The sequence below is a fragment of the Micromys minutus genome (genome assembly GCF_963924665.1).
Source record: "Micromys minutus genome assembly, chromosome: 24".
Taxonomy (NCBI): Eukaryota; Metazoa; Chordata; class Mammalia; order Rodentia; family Muridae; genus Micromys; species Micromys minutus.
Genome location: NC_137959.1, coordinates 3,756,820 through 3,776,617, shown reverse-complemented (window position 1 = coordinate 3,776,617; position 19,798 = coordinate 3,756,820). Strand labels below are relative to the sequence as shown.

The 19,798-nt window shown below is 42.9% G+C and overlaps 1 protein-coding gene across 1 annotated transcript in view; it reads right to left on the bottom strand.

Annotated features, from left to right (window-relative positions):
* The window catches only part of TTC29 (tetratricopeptide repeat domain 29), a gene marked incomplete at both ends in the record, with an annotated part of 176,064 nt that overhangs the window by 37,038 nt on the left and 119,228 nt on the right, over window positions 1-19,798 (bottom strand). Inside the window, one exon of the mRNA XM_080936633.1 lies at window positions 14,272-14,500. Within this exon, the coding sequence (XP_080792759.1) occupies window positions 14,272-14,500 (229 nt within the window). The remainder of the gene's footprint in view (window positions 1-14,271; window positions 14,501-19,798) is intronic.

Genomic DNA, 19,798 nt, shown 5'->3' with positions numbered 1-19,798 from the left:
AGTAACAGTAAGTTATGAGTCCAGATTATTTTTATTCTATGCATAGATTCCTGAGAGTTACTGAGTTCACACGGAAGACACGTCATTGTCCCTTGCTTTCCTCCTTTTCTAGATTATATTTTTCTTTCTTACATTTCTCCTTTTTACGGCATCTTTATGCAGAAAGTACAATCTTTCCATTGTATTTTGACATAACCTCCCTAGCATGTGTCCCCATGTTGGGCAGCCGCACGGAGCATCCATGAATAGAAGGAATTTGAGGTTTCAATCTTTCTTCATGGTTGGATTTCTGAAAGTGTGCCAGGCTCCAAAGCTCAGGTGGAGTTCATGCAGGGTCTCCAGGCAGGGAGAGGAGCACCTTCACACTTTCATTAACATAGGAACCTGAGATATTTGTCCTTTACACTTGCAAAAGTGGGTCTTAGGCTATAGCTTGGCAAGTTTGACAAATTCCTTCATCATTTTTTTAAAAGAAAAAGAGAAAGATGGGCCCACAGATCAGTGAAATTTCCAAAAAGCAATTAAATTAGGTCTTTACCTTGATACAACTTAAGATGTATAACCGTTAACCTTCTTCAAGACTCAAAAACTCAAAGAAAATACATTCAGCCACTAACACAGGTACTTCAGCCAGCTCTCTCCACTGAGAAAGGGCTGAAACCTCAGTTATAGCGTAGCATAACATGGCGAAGTATAGAAACAGATATTCCGTAATATACAAGATTCCATACACTAAGTAGTCCTATATTCACCATACTACTTGCTATACAATAGAGGGATGCTGTATTAACCCGCATCATGTGTACAAAGTCAACACACAGTTTACAGTAATATAGTCTCATTATTTTCTGGCATCTTTTGGGAAGAGAGATGGAAAACATTTTCAGTAACTTAAATTTATCTTTGTAACTGCCAACATCCAAACAAAACAAGGAAAAAGGCAGATGCTGTTGGAGTGTTGGGGAGGTTATGGATGTGCGTCTGACCTGGTCATTAATGTTGTGAACTTGGTGCTCCTGTCCCTCAGACACAGAGTTGAAATCCTGACTCTCAGGCTGATTGTGTTGGGAGTGGATTCTTGGGAGGGAGCTGGGTTACTCTGCCTCAGCAGATGAGGGCTCTAGAATACCTCTTCTTTGCTAAGTTTGTCCTTCCATCTTTCCAATGAAGGGCAGATTGAAAATCAGCGTCTTTTGTACTATTACTAGAGTTCTATATGAGTGTTTCCTTAGATTTTCCCTTAAATAGATTAACTAAATTAAAAATTTCCCATGTAGTGTAGGGAGAGACACCAATAGAAAACCTGTGTGAGGTAGGCCATTGAGTTTGCAAGTACTCTAGGTTCTAGGTTCAAACCCACATCAGATGGGTCAGAAATTCTACATTTGTGGATGGGCAGATGAAGGGAAGGGGAGATGGAGAAGAACAAGGAGAGACACTGCTGTTTTCAGCCACTTACTGACTTTGTCAGTGAGTTTACAATTCACTGTGGGGCAAATATATTCATCCATGAAATACAGCAACACAGAAAGAACAGGTTGGGCTGGTTGAAGCTGGCTGAAGTTGGTTGAAGCCACCAGCATCTCAAAAAAAAAAAAAAAAAAAAAAAAAAAAGCAAACCTCTTGTATTATAATTGCCAGTCTGGCCAGTCTGCTTGCCTCGACCGCATCCTGGGAGAGGATGGGGAACAGCTGTTAAAGTCTCCTTTGCTTAACGATGCCTCTTTGGACACAGTATTGGGTCGTTAGAAAACTGTCCTTTCCCACAGGCTGACGAGTCCCAACCTTTGCACATGTGTCATGCTTTCTAAATGATCAAACTTCTTCTTTGTTATAATTGTCAAAATCATTTTCAACGAGTTTTGTTTATCTTTTGAGCCATCTGTTTGAAAACCCAAAATTGTGGTCAAATAATAAAATCATTACCATTTAATTTCATGTAAAGTAATGGCAGTACTTTTGTTTTTTAAATGGCTAATCTAAAAAGCCAGAGTTTAAGCATTTCTTGAAGTTCAGTTAAATGGGTATAACTGAGAAAATCACATTCTTTCTAACATCATTACTAATGAACAGATGCACATGAGCACATATGCACCTCTCATACATTCTCTAGGATAATAAAGTGCTTGGGATACAAGAAGAGCTTTTTCATAAATTGCTCTCAGCCTTTATGCTGTTTGGCTGAGAAGACAGCAGGCCATGGTGTGAAAGTAAGATGGCTCCCCTCTGCCCCTCTGCGCGCTGTGTCTAAGAGCTGCACTCCCTTGCAGGTGTAATGAGCCCAGGAGGGCTTGGTGACTGTTTCCCCAGGAAAGCATGGAATTGCCAGGCGATGCTCTATATAATGAGCTATGTTTGAAATGTGTGCTTTAAATAGGTATCAAGCCAATTTGTAGAACCTAACTATTCCACTCACACCACTCTTAAAAAAAGAGCATTGTTTCTCAATCTGTGGGTCACGACCCCTCTAGAGGTCAAATGACCCTTTTACGGTGGTTGCCGAAGACTGTGGGAAATGCAGCTATTACATTATGATTTGTAGCAGTAACAAATTTACAGTTATGAAGTAGCAAAGGAAACAATTTTATAGTTGGGGTCACCACAACAGGAGGAAGTGTGTTAAAGGATCACAGCGTTAGGGAGGCTGAGAAGCACTGAGACAGAAGGCCAGGGAGGTGGCCCGGGCAGTCTAGTTCTGCTGTGCAAGCACTGGGACCTCTGCAGAATCAAAGGTGAAATGCAACGCTCATGGAAAACGTCGGGCTCGGCGGCCGGCACGGTGGCCTCTACTTGTCACTATAGCACCGGGGTGGATATGGGATGGTATCTGGTGTTCACGAACAGGTCCCACTAAGAAACTGTCTCAAACCAAACCAACCAACCAAACAAACAAACCTAAAAAGAAAAACGAAGCCCACTGTAACACTCAAGACAGATGTCTATATATGTACATATACACACAAATCTCAACAACATGGCCGCTTAGGTCAACCTTTTTTGTTTCACAGATATGGATGAGATCATAGCACTGTGTTCTGCTTCTGGGACCAGCCTCATTTTCAGAATGTTCCCACTGCCACTTGTCCCCTGAGCGCTCCAGGTGCCTCTGATAGCAACTGTCCCACAAGGACCCAGTCTTCAGCTTGTGAGATTCTATAGGCCCCCCAACTCTTCTAGACACTGACTGATTTATCTTCAGACAACAACATCCTTTGGTCTCTATTGCTTACCCTAAAACCTGTAGACATGTTACCAGCACTACTAGATACCTTGTGAAAGAGGGCAAGAGTGCAAAAGAATCAATCTGAACAATCTGTATAAAATGTAGGAACTGATATGTAAACAGGAAAACTGGCCTTTGTAAGGCAAGCCCCCCAAAACAAACAAACAAAGAAACAAATAACTCAACCCTGGTAATTACATATTAACACAAGACAGGTACTACATTTGCCAATAAAGACCTAGGATACAGTATGTGTCTGAGAATCTCCAAGGTTATCTAGCTTGGATTCGGAACTTTAAGATGACGTGAAGATCTGTGCATGCGAACACTGTCTTACTGCGTCTAATACAGCTTAGCAGTTCATTTGGGTTGTTTGAGATTTATTCCCCAAAACTTAGAAACGGGAATAAAAGAATTTTACTCAAAATACTGCTCAAAAATATATGTGAAATAGTTGAACATTCACGTATTATTATAAATTTTACATTTTCTTAAAAATTGTTGTGTGTGTTTAGAGATGGTCTATAGACAGTTAAAATATTTAAGGCAAATATTTGGCCCATACTCACTAATCTGGGAAAATTACACAGTTGCTTGCTTAGGCTCAAGTAAGTCCAATATACCGGGATTCTTTCTTGTGTTTGCTGGTTTTGACAGCTGTCAGTTTCCAGGTCTGACTGCTTTATCTGGGTCTTGCCAAGGCCATGATGGTATCTTCTGAAAGTGGGGTGTGAAAGCGGCAGTCCTCATGTCCCAAATCAATTACCGCATTCTTAAACTGGCAGTGCGTTCATCTGTGGGCACAGAGGCATCTGGCAGGGCACTGATCGGAGTATAATGTCATGTGTAGCAGGGGAGAGAGGAGAGTGTTTCCTGCCTAATGGGTTGGTATTAAGTAGGTGGGAATGGCTCCTAATTAGCCAACAGTTGCTGTTGTTTTCTCCTTCCCCTCCTCCTGCCGGTCACCAGCTGCCAATCGGTCCTCAGTCCTGGATTTGCTCATTGCGGTGGAAACCTTTGTTAAGAAAAGGCTCCCAGGGTCTCAGCTGCCTGCGTGCAGCTTGCTGCCTACGATGAGTAGCAACTGTCAGTTTATTTTATCTCAACCTTTTTATCATCCTGCTGAAACTGACCGACTGAGCCCACCTAAGAGACCTGAGGACTCGGTACCTACAAGTCATTGGCAGGACGATGCAGTGGGGTGAGTCAGCACAACAGCCCCTGAAATGTGTCCACCTGAACCCCTTGTTATCCCTGGTAAACAGGAGAAACCCAGCCCCTTTGTGGTTCAGAGCTGAACGGATGGACATGCTTCTTGTTTGGCCAAGGGACAAGGACTATGCCTCTGTCCCAGGCTTTGCTACAGAGTTCTCCCTACGGGGTGAGCACACACACACACACACACACACACACACACACACACACGAGCACACACACAGTGTTATTCCAGCCACAGGTAAAGCATCATAACATTGGACAACGTTTTACAGAACGACTTTATAATGAGGGGTTGAAGCCCTTTCTTTACAAACATTCGAGTGGGACTGAAACCTTTTATAAGCATGTGATGTATGATGTTTTTAAAATTTTTATATTTATTTAGTGTATAGTGTGTGCAGTGTGCGTGTTTGCTTGTGTGTGTGCCACAGCACACATGTGGAGATCAGAGGAAAATTCCAGGAGTCGTTCCCTTTCCATCTATGGGTTCCAGGGATTGAACCTGGGGAGTCAGGCTTGGCAAGCAGCACAGTGCTAACACTGAGCCATCTCACTGGCTCTAATGTAGCTTCTCTGTGGGGCTTCCTGGGTTTCACTTTACAATTAACAGGGGACAATTTTCCTGTATGAATCACTGGTATTTGGAAAATCATTTCCTGAAGGAGCCACGGAACCTCTTGTGAAGAGCTAAAGAGTAAATGTCATGACAAGGAAACCCTCCTTGTCGCTTGCACAGCAGGGTATAGAGCACAGTGAAAACTACTGGCCGGCCAGCCTATGGAACCCGTGTGTCTCTTCCACTAAGAGGTGTGGAGTTGCAGACGGATCACATTTAGCCACAGTCAACACGGGCAGAGCAGCTTCTCAGCGGGATTAAACTTTGTGGAAAAAGCAGATCATGTTAGGTATATTGAGACATGAGTCAGGGCTGGAGGCAGAGGTGGCAAGTGTTCAGGGAACCCCACACCACGATCAGGATGGCTCTGAATGGAAACCGAGGGGCGAGTGAGAACAAAGGCATCGACCAGAAGGGGTTTGCCACATGTCACCTGTGACTGACAATCACTTCCTGTAGAACCAGTCTGCTAAAGAATACTATTCTTTAAGAGAAACAGTGTAGCGATATCACCAAGAGACAAAGAGCTGTATACATTTAACAGAGGGAATGAGTCTGGGGATGAGAAAACCCTGTTCAAATAACTAGTACATGGGTTTAGATATTTTAGTAAAATGGCTTACAGTCATGAGGAGAAATTAACTGTGTGATCAGCTAAGATATTAAAGAAACTTAAGAACAGTTCTCATATACAAGAATCAAGCTTCCTCCAAGAGGAACGGAAGAGGCTGTTACATCTCACCGTTCGAAGTGTGTATCTGTTAATTCCCAGGACCCTAGAACACTCATTCACAGTAACCAGATGCCTTCAAACCTCGGTACAGCGACCTTCCGGCCTTGCGTTCTACCTCGAGAAACTGCCCAGAGCTAACATGAAGTTTAAGTTTCCACAGGCCATCGACAAATACCCGTGTCCAATAGGAAATGCCACAGATTGTCCTGGTTCACCAGGGACCCTTCTGACTCCAAAGCTGTTTGGTTTTTCATTGTTATGAAATGAGAAGACACAACAGAAGAATGTCTGCTTCCCGGGTTTGGTTCAGTTCCATGTTCTAATCACAGCTGCTCTGCAGAAGCAGAGCCTGGGAACCAGCCTGTTTGAAAAGTCATCCAGTGTGGTGGCCTTCGACCTCTGGGTACTTCCTCTAACATTTGTTACAAATTCAAAGCATTCACTGTGGTTTACAAGAACGATTAACCAGATGCCCTAACTCCTTCCTCCCCCCTCTTTCTTCTCTCCCTCTTTGCTCCTCTCCCTCTCTCCACTCTTCCCCAGTCTGTTCCCCTCCCCCACTTCTCTTCTTCCCCTCCCCCAACATCCCTCTCTGAACTTGTTCCTGCCACACTGCTCATCTTGCTGCTCCCAGAGCAAGCCTAGTCTTCCCTGGGTACTGTCCTCTTCAGAAGAGCTTGCTTTTTCCTTTCCCAAGTCTGCTTTGGAGGACTTCTTGGAAGTTTTTATCTAGAGCAATCCCCTGCACCACTAGTCTCTCTCCTTTCTCCCCCTTCCCCCCCTTTTACACACACACACGCACACACACAACACACACACATGGGCACACACACACGTGCACACACACATGCACACACACACATATACACACACATGCACACACACACACATATACACACACGTGCACACGCACATGCACATGCACACACACTCACACGCACACACACACATCCCCAACTTTATACACTTTGGTAGGAGGTGCAGAGGTATGCTCACTACATGTGTTGGAAATAGACTCACTTGCCTACCTCACCCAGCAGGCAGCAGGACTCTTGCGAGCCAGGATCCACTTTTCGAATGCCACACTTTGTGTTGGGAGCCAGGGACCTGAGTCGTGCTCGATATCCAGAGCCCAGCCTTGTGAGACATGGTAGGCCATGGGCTCCATACTGTAAAACTTCCTAAGCATTTCCCATGACAATAAACTAGCCCACCAAAACATACTGCATCATTACAAACCTTTTTCTGTGGATTTCTTACTGTGACATAGTCTTGGATTTGATACATGCAATCCTGAAAGACTTGCTACCTGCAATTTAATTTGGGAGTCACTCTCTTATATCCCGGCTGCTAAGTCTGTATACATATTTATACAGACCCAGGCTCCCCTAAGTGTGATTATAATTCTATCTAATTGTTATCTCTTCAGTTTGATTTATTCATGAATGCAGGTTTCCATCCACAAGCATATTTAATTTCTATAGCTAGCATTATTTTTTTTCTTCAAATAGGTTTGCAAAAGAGTCAACAGGAAACTGTGATGATAACCTTATCTTTAATGAATTACATTTTATTGAGAAGGCTACTCAGTAGAAAGTTTAAAAAATTCTGTGTTGGATATATAAAGTGGTACAATTATGAATAAATGTCTATGAAATCATACTTGCTTGAGCTTGAGGATTTTTATCAGGAATGCTTGATGGCATCTTCGTGGTTAAATAAGAACAGGGACAATGGGACAGGCCGCGGGGCATGGTCATCTACTGAAGCATCCACTTGGATTTTCAACATAATTACTCATATAATTGTGTGCCTAAACTTAGTGGATCCATGCAAGTAATTATCAATTATTAAAAAGCAGCACTTGTAATGTTTTTCTCTGCTTCCTGCCAATCAAATTACCCAGGAACAAACTACGTTTATGTTTCATCACATACATTTCAAGTAAAATGAACTGTGACACTTTGGGTGACAGTAGATGAATGTCGGGTCTGTGAGTTCATTCAGACGAGGGGTAGCCAGCTCAGCCACCTGGACATCTGTGTTTTCAGGGAGCATTCCTGCTAGCCAATGCCAACATCAATGCAGGATCTGACAATGGCACACAGTACCACAGCACTTCTGAGGGTTCAGGGAGCAGGCACGGCCAAGTCTAAGCATGTTCATAGCAGCTTCGAGATGCATTTCCAAAGCACTGACTCTGTCAGGGATGGACTTGGGATAAAAAGAAAGGATGCACATGCATTTTGTCCTATTACATTCTGGCCCAGTGTTTTCTTTGTGGTTTACACTGTGCTCAGCCTCAGGAGGCTATATCATCCACGAGAAAATAGTTGTAAGTCTATGAACTGATATTCAAGTCACAGTCACTTCTGAAGTACTGCAAGAAATTGCTAAAAGAGAAAGTGCCATTAAAACATCTTGTTTTCTAGTAATTATGCTGAAGAGTCAAGTTATAGAGCATCCACTCCTGTCTGAGAGATAAAATAATCCTGCTTAGGAAAGAGCATGCCAGATGATCAACCCTGAAAACACACGTATAAATAAAGTCACATGACTGGACAGGTTGTACTTAGGAATTTAGGAACACACACACACACACACACACACACACATACACACGTACGTATGTAATAACAGTTAATGAAAAAAATCGGTCAGAAATTTGAAAGAGAGCAAAAAGTGGTATGCAGTAGGTTGTGGAGGGAGGAAAGGGAAGGGGAAAATGACAATATTCAATTGTCAAAAAATAAAAAACTCATGTCCAAGGTGTATGGATGATGTAATTATATTATAATTTAAAAATAAAATAGTAAAAATTTAAAAGCTAAGTTAAAATGTAAGATTATTTTAGATATTTAGATATTTTTAGATAATTAGATAAAGAAAATTTAGAGAAAAGTAAATTCTGGAATTAGGTTATAATTCTAGAGGTGAATTCCAAGCTGGGGAAGGTTTGGGAAGAATTAGAAGCCAAGCAGCAACAGTGGGTTACTTCTGTTTTCCAGAAGAAATTCTGGAATTAGACAGTAACAGAATTATCCTAACAGAGCTTTACCAAAGTTATGTACTTAGGGAGAGGTACCATTTTTCCAAATTCTGCCAGTGGTAGAGGATTTCGCTACATTCATGTGGCTGAATGCATGGCCACAGGTCAAAGTACATAATCTAGACAGAGGACACTAACATTTCTCCAGCAGTGCAGCAATGTGGCCAGGTGACAGTCAAATGCACATTTCCTGTTCTGGCATTAACCCCAGTTTTGTATGGTTAAAACCACCTGAAGACTGTCCACATAAGTTTGTCAAATTACTACCACCACCACCACCACCACCACCACCAACAACAACAATAACAACAATAACAACACCCCCAAAACCTAAACAGAACCAGATCCCAGGAGAGAGGTGCACTCAGTGTGCTGTGGAATGTTAGACCTGCTCACACCAACAGCTACCAAGCTCCGTGAGTAGAATCTGGAAGGGATAGTTTTTGTTCGAGCAATCAAGAATTCTCTTTTATTGAGCCAAGGCAGCAACAGAAGAGATTCTCAGAGTGGGGAAAAAAATAACAACCCCCCCCCCCCACCTCTCAACCCAAGGGAGTGGTAGTCACACTAGGATTTCCCAAGGAAGTAAGTTTTTGCTTCTGAAGAAATACTTTATTCTCTAGGATCTAACCTGTTACTTGTGTTCATAGAGAATGGATGAAAAAGGCTGGGCATGTGTATTTGAGTGAGGAAATTGAAAATCCACAGTCAGTCCCTTTCTTTTCCCTTTAGAACATGGTTACAATTATGTCTTGGCTTCTCCTTTTTCCAGAAAGTCCCATTTTGGCATTATGCTTGCTTGTTTTGTTTAAGGGGTAGACAGCACTGAACTCACTAAGCTCATGAGAACCATTCATATGATCAAGCAAGGCCAGCAGAAGGAGGGCATATCCTGGTTTCCTTCTTTTGATGGGCATCAAACACACAAGGATGGATTTTAATGCTTTTATCACATTTGTCTCATCAAGATTATTTGCTGTGATTACATCTGGGAGGAAGAGATGGCTGCCCCAAGTCTTGGAAGCCACTGAAAAGGATCCTAGGACTTCTGGAGTCAGAGGGGGGTAAGCAATCTGGAAACCTGTGTAGGGACTGGACATCAGGATCCTATCCACCTTCTCCTAAAAGCCATGGTTATTGAAATCCCATGGCCAGGTGCAGGGTACCTTATAAGCACTGGTAAGGGAAATCCAAGAGATCACCCCACAGCAAAGCCCACGGGCAAGACCCCACTGCTGAAGGCCCCATACCCTTTGACTACAAGACACACCAAGCTAGAACTGAACTGGAAACTTCCCTGCTGCCGACCAGCTCTCATGGTGCTGAATGGCGCTATGCAGGCTGCTTCGGGAGAAGAAGCATCAGCAGTCTCACCCAGCTGTGAGTCCTATAAACCACAATGCCATCCTGTCAAACAGGGTGTACGGGCTGAAGCAGTAACGGCATGACCGGTACAGGAGAACTAAATGGTCGTCGAGTAGATACGAGGCTTGCCCCTGGCGGGGAATCCTGGCTTGATGTAAATGCTGTAAAAACTCATGGTTAACGAGACCCTTCCACCTAGTGGGGAGATTATGACTATTAATTTGTCACAGCACTAAATTGCCTTCTAAGCATTTATGTTTATACCACATACAAGTGCTAATCTCAGCCTTAATCAGAGATGCTTCTCTTTGTAACGGATGACGTAGTTGCCCGTCGGCTCCCAGTGCTGAGAATAGGTGCAGGTGGTTCAGTGCTTAACCCTAAGCCCGCCTTCAAAGGCACAGAAAGATCATAAGAACATGGAATAAGGAAGAAGGGCTGTGAAATGCTCACCTCTGGCACAATACCAGCAACACAATCACAATTTTGTAGGAGCTTTGGCTGCATGTCATCAGCCTGTCATGTGACATGGGTTCAGTCAGACTTGGGAAGGTCCTACTTCTCCTTCCTGAGCTGTTGATTACTGATGGATTCCAGAGGAGGGGAAAACATCCATTGTAATTAATTAATCACTGATAAATCCACTGACTCCAGTGGTTAGTTCCAAATCCTTCATCACAGAGACGGCCATGGTTAAACTCTGACTCACAAAACAAAAGGATACGGAAGGGAATAGGGACTTGCCAGGTAGATGTAGGCACTGGGGAGGAATTCAGAGAATGTAGGGGTGACGACAACCATAGTATGTACGTATAAAATTGTCAAAGAACAAATTAAAAGTTTTCTTTATAACCCTGTTTGCTAGCCTGTTAGATAACTCAACGATTGTCTCTTCATATGCATGGATGGGTATTAAGCTATAGAAAATGTGCCAAATCACAGTAGAGTATGAAGACTTGGTTATGGATGTGACTTTTTCATATGCCTTAAAAGAGTAGGTAAACTCATGAATAAAAAATGCAAACAAAATTTATAGACGAAAATGACTTGATACGAAACACTGGGTGCAAGGTGAAGTGAGAGTTAAGAGAGCAGGGCATAGCACTGCTTGTTTTTCTTGAAGAATATTGGTTGTAAAACCAAGATGATAATTTTTCCATCCATGTGAACCTTGATGTGACATCACATGGAAGGCAGTATGCCTGTATTCCGATTAGCTGGTGTGCGTATGCATTTTGGTACCCAGGATTTGCATCTTTTTTCTGATTGGCCTCAGTGAGAAGGTGCGTGGGAACCCTGTTGCTGATAGCATCCTCATCACGGATGTAGCTCCAGCTGCATGCTGGGCTTGACCCTGCGGGTAAGATGAGTAAGAGAAGCTTCCACTTCTACACTGCAGTTTTTGTGATTGCAACATGGATCTTTTCCCCACCCAAACAAACATTTATGTGATTGATATCTTAGAAGATAGGTATGGGTAGTAAAGGATACTCTAGAGACTTCAGTAGAACCTTGTAGGCCTTTGAGCCTCCTAGAACCAAATAATTAGAGTTGCCTCAGGATTGAATAATTTTACTGAGTTGTAAGGAAGCTGATTTTTTTTTACCCCCTCCATTATTAGATTTGGGAGATTTTTAATGTCAGAAGGGGAGGGCAGGCAGTATGGAATTGTTCTGACCATCTCTCTGTATTCGAAGAGTCTGTTCTTTCTGGCCCCGTTCTGTTGGCGAGGCAGGAGATGATGGTGGTTGCTGGTGAGTCACCATCGAGTTTCATTTGCGGACCTGGGGTTTTCACGCTCAATTCCCTTAGGGGGTCATGTTCTCTGCTTAAAAGAATATTGGCAGTTCTTTGAGCTAATGATTTGTGTGGAGGACGGAAGTCTCCAAGGTGCCAATAACTGCACAGCTTTCATAATGTATCTTTCAGATCTTTGATCTGTTTCTTTCCTTCTGAATATATGGAACCGTCAATAGCAAGATTAAAGATGCCCCTTCCTACAAGGAAGTCGAGAGTTGGAAACTTAAAAGCTGCTCAGATTTCTAAATAATATTTTTGTACTTTTTCATTTTGTCAACATCATATCTGAGGAGCACCTTCCTTCATTCAGGTAATTGGAATGTTAATCCAAATAGTGTGTCATAGGCTTCCCAAGAAAGCATTGCACACACGCTTAAAAAGTGTTTAGTGCAAACTAGCTAATGGTCAGGTTTATGGGCTCATTGAATTCTACTCAATTCAAGTATTTACTTGGGAACTTGTGTCAAATATCATATCTTCTTTCCTAGAAAGTATCAAGAATTTGGAATTTGTGTTTGAGAAACCCATGCTAATTGAGCAGTTAGTTTTGTTTTTTAAAGTTCATGGTACAAAACAAAGTAAAATGAGTATGTAGGGGTGGGGTGTGTGTAGGGGTGGGGTGTGTGTAGGGGTGGGGTGTGTGTAGGGGTGAGGTGTGTGTAGGGGTGAGGTGTGTGTAGGATGGAGTTCGTATAGGGGAACAGTCAGGAATAGATTGGGTTCAGAAAGGTGAAGAGACCTTTAATCAGAACCCAGTGAAGAGCCAGTGAGGAGTTTTAAGCAAGATAAAAATGAAGAATATTCTCAAAGCATTTAAAGGCAGATTTTGGTGTACTTTGAACTAAAACTACACATATGCAAAAGGCATGTTTAATAATTTCCTGTAAGTTTTATCTCCAAGTGGAGAAGCTATCCTTGACAACGCGAACACAGCTTATTTATGTGTCTGAACAATGGTGATTTCTCACTTCCGCAGGGACGTAGCTCATCCCTGCACAGAGCTCTTGGGATGAAGCGCACAGATGGATGGGATTTCTGCAGCACTCTGAGGAAGGCTACATTGGCATACAGACCACGAGAGAGTTAGTATCGGAACCATACCGGGCAGTGCATGGTTTGCTTCTGTTCCCAAGTTCTTCTGAAGAAAATATAACCTCTTGGAAAACCTAAAGAGCTACAAGTTTAAGAGGTCCGGATGAACAGAAACAGAAAAGAAGGCTCGACAGACAGACCTGGATCCCTCCCCTCACCCATCTCTGACCCAGAATCATCAGGATGGTGAGAGTTTATTCAAGACAAACCCAAGACTCTGAGCTGCTCAGCTTATCCTCTGCAGACTAAACTTTCACCCACCAACAGGGATCATTTCCCCGGATTAGTTCCTGATACGCCAGGGGGAGATGTCAAAGTCTAAGATGGAGGCAATTTAAGGCTGTGGAATATCTCAAATATCTGACAATGAGCCAGATATTGGGGCAGCTGAGGACACTAAGGGTTTACAGGCTTCGTCATTGTCTTACTATGTGACTTATATCTGATTTCATGAGGCCCAGCATTAACCTGGATTACTAAACTGCATCTGCTTACCTGCTGAATTTACTGTCTTATTCTTTGGTGGAAGCAAGCACAGAAAAACCTTGCCTTCTTTCAATGATCTAAGCTTGGTATTCAGGGTGGGCAAGATGGCCCAGTGAGTAAAGGTGCTGGCTACTCTGTGAAGAGTCTAAAGATGCTAACTTTCCAATAATAAAACAATTAGATTATTCCCAAGACAAAGTAGTATGAAGAGACACTGCTGCAATATATTCCCCAAATATCCAAATTTAAGAAAATAAAAATAATAAAAACAATATTAAATACCATCAGAGTACATCATATGAGTCTTCGTATAGATGCTCACATTTGTATGTTATATGACTGGACATTATTAAAATCCATAAGCTGATTACACATGCCTTACCTCTTGTTGTTAATTATTCCTCGCAACTGTTTGGTGCATAGTGTGGCCTCTAAGATTGCTGCGATTACCAGTGAGAGAACAGGACAGAATGGCAGGGCACACCACCCCCACAGTCTTATGCTTCTCTTAAGCATTGCCAGTGACATAGGACTGCAATTCGCCCAACCACCAAGTAGTAATGAGCGAGCAAAGACAAAATTACCAAGTGACTTCAAGTTACCAGTGTGTGACTAAACATTCCCGACAAATGCCTTAGCCACCAAGAGTGACAGAAAATCTACAGCGTTTCTGGAAACCAAAGCCTTACCCAGAACTGGGTCATATTCGACTTGAGTTCTAGTCTCCTTCCAGGACAGCAGGCAGTTGAGGCTGTTCAAGTCGGCAGACTCAATGAAACCCTTCATCGTCAGCATCATCTGGTGGGCTTTGGCTATCCCATAGTGGACTTTGGTTTCATCCATGAGCGCCATTTTCATGAGCTCCATGGCGGTGCTGAAGGCTTGTTGGAAGTACTCGGAGGCCTTGCTGTATTGCCCCTAGCAAGTGAGAGAGAAAAAAGCCACCTTTTAGATTTCTTTCCTTACCCACGGTACAGCTTTGCTCACCTCGCCTCGGCACACCCATTTTTTTGAGGAGGCTGAGCTGGCCAGTTGGCTTTTCCTTAGAAAAGGAAAATCTTCTGAGGGCAGTGGCCACGAGATGGTTCGGATCTTGAAATTAATTTAGTCAGAAAGCTGATCGACAGCTGGAACACAGAAGGGTGGGGGCAGGAGGAAGTGGCAGGAGAAGGGAACTGATTGGCCCTGATTTCAGCAGAGTGCTACTGATTCCATCATGGTTTGTCTGTGACAGGAACTGGTGACCCCATGCATCTCTACTGCTTGTGATCACCGCTTAGCTTTCCTAAACGTACCTGCCATTGTTTGGCTGAGAACGTGAGATCTACCTTTAAAACACATGATCGTTATACATGGCTGACACAAAGGAAAGGATTGTTTAAACACTTACACCTTTGCTAAGTTCACTGTGGTATTTCAGATTTTAGAAATTTAAGATTTTTTTTCCTTTTGTGGTCCTTTTTATCTGCCCTAAAAGCTATTGTTCAAATAATAGCATTTGCCTTGTGAACAGAAGCACCCTGGCCAGTAGTAAGTGCTTCACATGTGTCATTGGCTTTCACGTGTTGCCTCTGAGGACCACAGAAAAGCATCTTCTTTCTCCTCCAAGCCTCCTAAAAATCCACACACAGGGTTTTAATTCTAAAGGATAAAATTGCTCCTGTTTTAACCTATACCCATGGAGACTCTTGAGGAAAATCTTCTATTTTTCACCGACTTGAAGCACTTTGGGGGTTCCTGTCTCTTTCTCCAGTTTCCACTTGTACAGCCATGTGTGATGCCCAGGTCGTTATCCACCGGTTCAGTCTAGATTCCTACAGCACAGCGGGAGACCACTGCTCACACCTGCCCTCTCTGTTCCTGGGGAATCATCAGGAAACACTCAAAGCTCCCCCCCAAACACAAAGCAATGATAAAAAGAATGTTAATCTCCCTGATTTAGTCATCCAACAGTTTCTATGTACTAAAAAAACCACACTCTCTAAACATATATAAAGCCAAATAAATAGAGGGGCTGTGGAAGGCTCAGTGTGCAACAAGTACTTGTGTTGCAAACAGGAGGCCTGGAGTCTGAGTTCCCAGCACCTAGAGAAAATCTACAGCCTGGCTGCAATCCCAGGATTCTAGTGGTAGAGCAGGCATCCCAGAAAAGACTGGTTAGTTAGAATAATCAGGTTGTCAAGCTCGGGTTCTGACACACACACTACACTTCAGTAAATCACGAGAGAGACTGAAAAAGACATGACTTCAACCCCTGCCTCCACATGCATGTCCACACACACACTCACACACGCATACACACACACACACACATATACACATGCATACACACACACTCACACATATATACACACACATACACACACTCACACACACATACACACACTCATACACACACTCAGACACACACTCATACTCACATATACACACATACTCACACATGCATACACACACACACACACACACACACACACACACACACACACACATGAGATGTTTAAAACATGATTAAGCCCTCCTTCCAAAAGAAACTTTTATAAGATAGACCGCTTTGCAATAAAGATTTTAAAGCCATATTCCCATACCTTGTGAAAAGAATGGGAATTAGAACCCCCATAAATGTGTCTTTATAACCCCCCAGCACAGATGGAAGCAGCTCCAGTTCGTAGCCCTCCGTGCAATTCTGATGAGCGGTCATAAGGAGGTTCTTGCCAAGGTGAGGAGCGGCTACATGCAATGCTGTATGTCCTGCGTCCATAGGGCAGACTGTGTTGACTCCCTATTTAAACTATGCCTCCTGCCCAATTTGCTGATTTATGTGGAGCCCCTTTTTATTTGTAACTAGTAATTGCTTGTTGCTGTAAGCGATTCAGCCCTTTATTATTACCATAAAACAGGATTTATAAAGAGCAGAGATTTGATTAAAGCCATGTCAAAGGTTGCATCTGTGTTCCAATTATATATGATTGAGAACCATAACAAATATTAAGGATGATGAAGACACAGATTTATCTTGATAGAGAAGAGCAGCGCCAATTGCTCCCGTCACACTTCTGAGCCGTAGGCTGCTTATTGATTTCAGGTAAGAGTTTGAATTTGGAAAAACCAAGAACTATCAATTAAATGTCCATATATTTAAAATTCCCGGATTTTTTTCAAATCGTGTTGAAATAAACTTGTGCATTCATTCGTTTGCTCATGGGACAGCCACTGTATGCGAGGTTTCAAGGTAGCCAGTGATACTCTGCAGCAGCAGGAGGAGGGACAGGAGGCTTGCATTGAGAGGAAACAGTAAAGCCTAGAATGCTGACTGGGCCATATTTAACCCAGGTCCCCTTTCTCCCTAAAACAGGGTTGCCAGGAGGTAGCTCCTCCCTCCAAACTGTGCCTTGTATCCCATCTCTCGGTACACAAACAGCTGTTATCAACCTCTGCCAATGAAGAAGCCTCTAAAACACTGCCAAGTACATCTAATAGTCATTCCTTTTAGATGTTATCATGTTTAAAAACATACCTTTGGGAATGAGTTTTCCTTAGTGTCTACTGTATTTCCAGATTCTTAATTCTTTGAAAGAGCTTATGATGTACATTTAGTCTAAACTCTGTACAACGTCTAAAGTTCATCTTTGCTTTCACGTCATCTCTGTTATAAATGCCTAACAATTCTAGGAGTCAGTTCTGACAATCTTAAACATAAGCCTGACAATTCCAGAGGAAACCCTCAGTGACATCATAGACCTGGAAACAAAGCTTAGCGTAGAATTTTTATACATTATTCTGTTTTCTGCCAGATCTTCCTCCTCATTTCAAAAGCAAACTCAAAATAAATGGGTGTTTTCTCAGCAGGATAAATCACTTTGTGTGTGTGTGTGTGTGTGTGTGTGTGTGTGTGTGTGTGTGTGTGTGTATGTGTATGTGTGTGTGTATGAGTGTGTGTGTGTATGTGAGTGTGTGTATGTATGTGTATATGTGTGTGTATATATGTGTGTGTATGTGTACGTGAGTGTGTGTATGTATGTGTGTGTGTGTATGTGTGTATATGTGTGTGTATATATGTGTATGTGTATGTGTGTATGTGAGTGTATGTATGTGTGTGTATGTGTGTGTGTATGTATGTGTGTATGTGTACCTGTATGTATGTATGTGTGTGTATGTGTATGTATCTGTGTGTGTGAGTGTGTATGTATATATATATGTGTGTGTGTGTGTGTGTGTGTTTGTATGTGTGTGTGTGTTCCTCAGCTTGTGCAGAAGTGCTCTGACCCATTAAGCCATCTCACTGGCACTTTTCTGATACTAGTTTAACACAGAACTACCATTTTTTTAAACTGTGATTACTTTTAGATCTTATGAAGAAATGAGAAATCTCATAAGAGCAGAAACTTGACTTTGTCCTCCAAACACTCTCATTTGGTCATTTTAATTATATAATTTCAATTAACATTCTATCAAAAGAGAGTGGCATGGGAGGCCCATTCTCCCTGATTTTATAATAAAACATTAACTATGGAAAGATTAATATTACTTCTTTTCATTATATCAACTTTTTGAGACAGGGTTTGTCTGTGTAGCCCTGGATATCCTGGAACTCACTGTGTAGACCAGGCTGGCCTCAGACTCACAGAGATCCACCTGCCTCTGCCTTTCAAGTGCTGGGATTAAAAGCATGTACCACCATGATAAAGACTATGTTTAAGGTGCACTAGTTTAAATTATAAAAACATACCCATAATCACAGAATATGCCAATTACAGTGCTTTTCAAATAACAGTTTGGACTCACAGCTTCTGTCTTACAAGATGATGTTGGGCACTTGTTGCTATCACCACTATTAAAGCCAGTGGCAGGAGCCACACGTGTCAGAAAGGACGAGCCACAGGAGCTGGTAGACATCCTACCTCACTGTTGATTGCTGTGATTAAAACCATGCCAAAAACCAACTGGGGAAGAGTTTCTTTCCCCCTGAGCTTCTCACCTGCAGGACCCGAAGCAGGGGCCGTGGGACAGTTGGGACAGGGCTGCACACTGGCCTGATCCTCATGTCTCAACCTGCACCTTATAGACCCAGGGCCCCTCTCAGAGGTGACGCCACCCACTGAGGGCTGGGCCCCCCCACCCTGATCACACAGCCTTGAGCACATGCCGGTCTGATGGATATGATTAATGTCCTCTCTTCCCAGATGGCCCTAGCTTGTGTAAAATGGGCAAACCCACAGCGGGTACAAGGGTCTTAGAGTAAGACAAATAGAGCAGTGATGTTTGATTTGTTTTTTAAGGATCCAGGACAAGTTTTCTAAGTGATATGATATTGTGGGGATTTGGGAAGGGAGAGAACTCTTTCTCACATGGTCTGACCATAGACCAGGCAATCAAACAATAACTGAAGACAGGATCTCACCTCTCGAGATATGTCACCAATGTCCAGAATCTTCCAGATTTTATAATGATGGTAAATTGATACAAGTTAGCTTTTCATAGTTGATGCTGTCTTTGGGTATAGAACTCTTCAGCATCAAATGTCAGATAATAAATCACAGTTGTGACATTAGAAGCACTTGGCAAAGCTTGAGAACATGAAGTTATCTCTCCTGTCTGTCTCATTGTCTTTCTGACACCGGGGAAACAGATGGACACTTGTCATTCACGTCATAGGGCATCTCAGTGTGCAGTGTCTGGTGGGTGGTAAAGTCATAACATTGCGTGATCTGTGGTACTTCTGAAGACCAGTACTTTAAAAGAGTCTGTTGGCGCCTTTTGATTCAGTGTGCCAATTCAGCTATGGGGGGAGGGCTTACATTCATCTCTTTGACAAGTCTTGGCACCCCTGCCCTCTACCGTTTTTTCCTGAAACATAGACTGAAGCCCGATACGGGGTCAACAGAGAAGAAGTGGCAGACAGTGGATGAGGCCAAGGACAGATGACGGTCTGGGAGATGGACACGAAGGGCAACAAGTGGGACAGAGAGGGAGCAAAGCCAGCCAAAGACGACAGTCCCTGAAGGAGGAGGCAGGACAGTAGGGGAGAGGAGGGAGGTGGGAGCCATGAGGACAGGAGGCCTTAAAAGCTCCTTTCACAGGATATCCACAGCGGTCTCTGGACAGTGAAAGAAATGGCATTATGGTCAGCACATTGGCTAACTCTGGTGTCTTTGTGCTGTGAAAAATCCGTTCTGAATTCCCTTTCAGAATCACTGCTGGGATGGTGGCTTCTTCTCC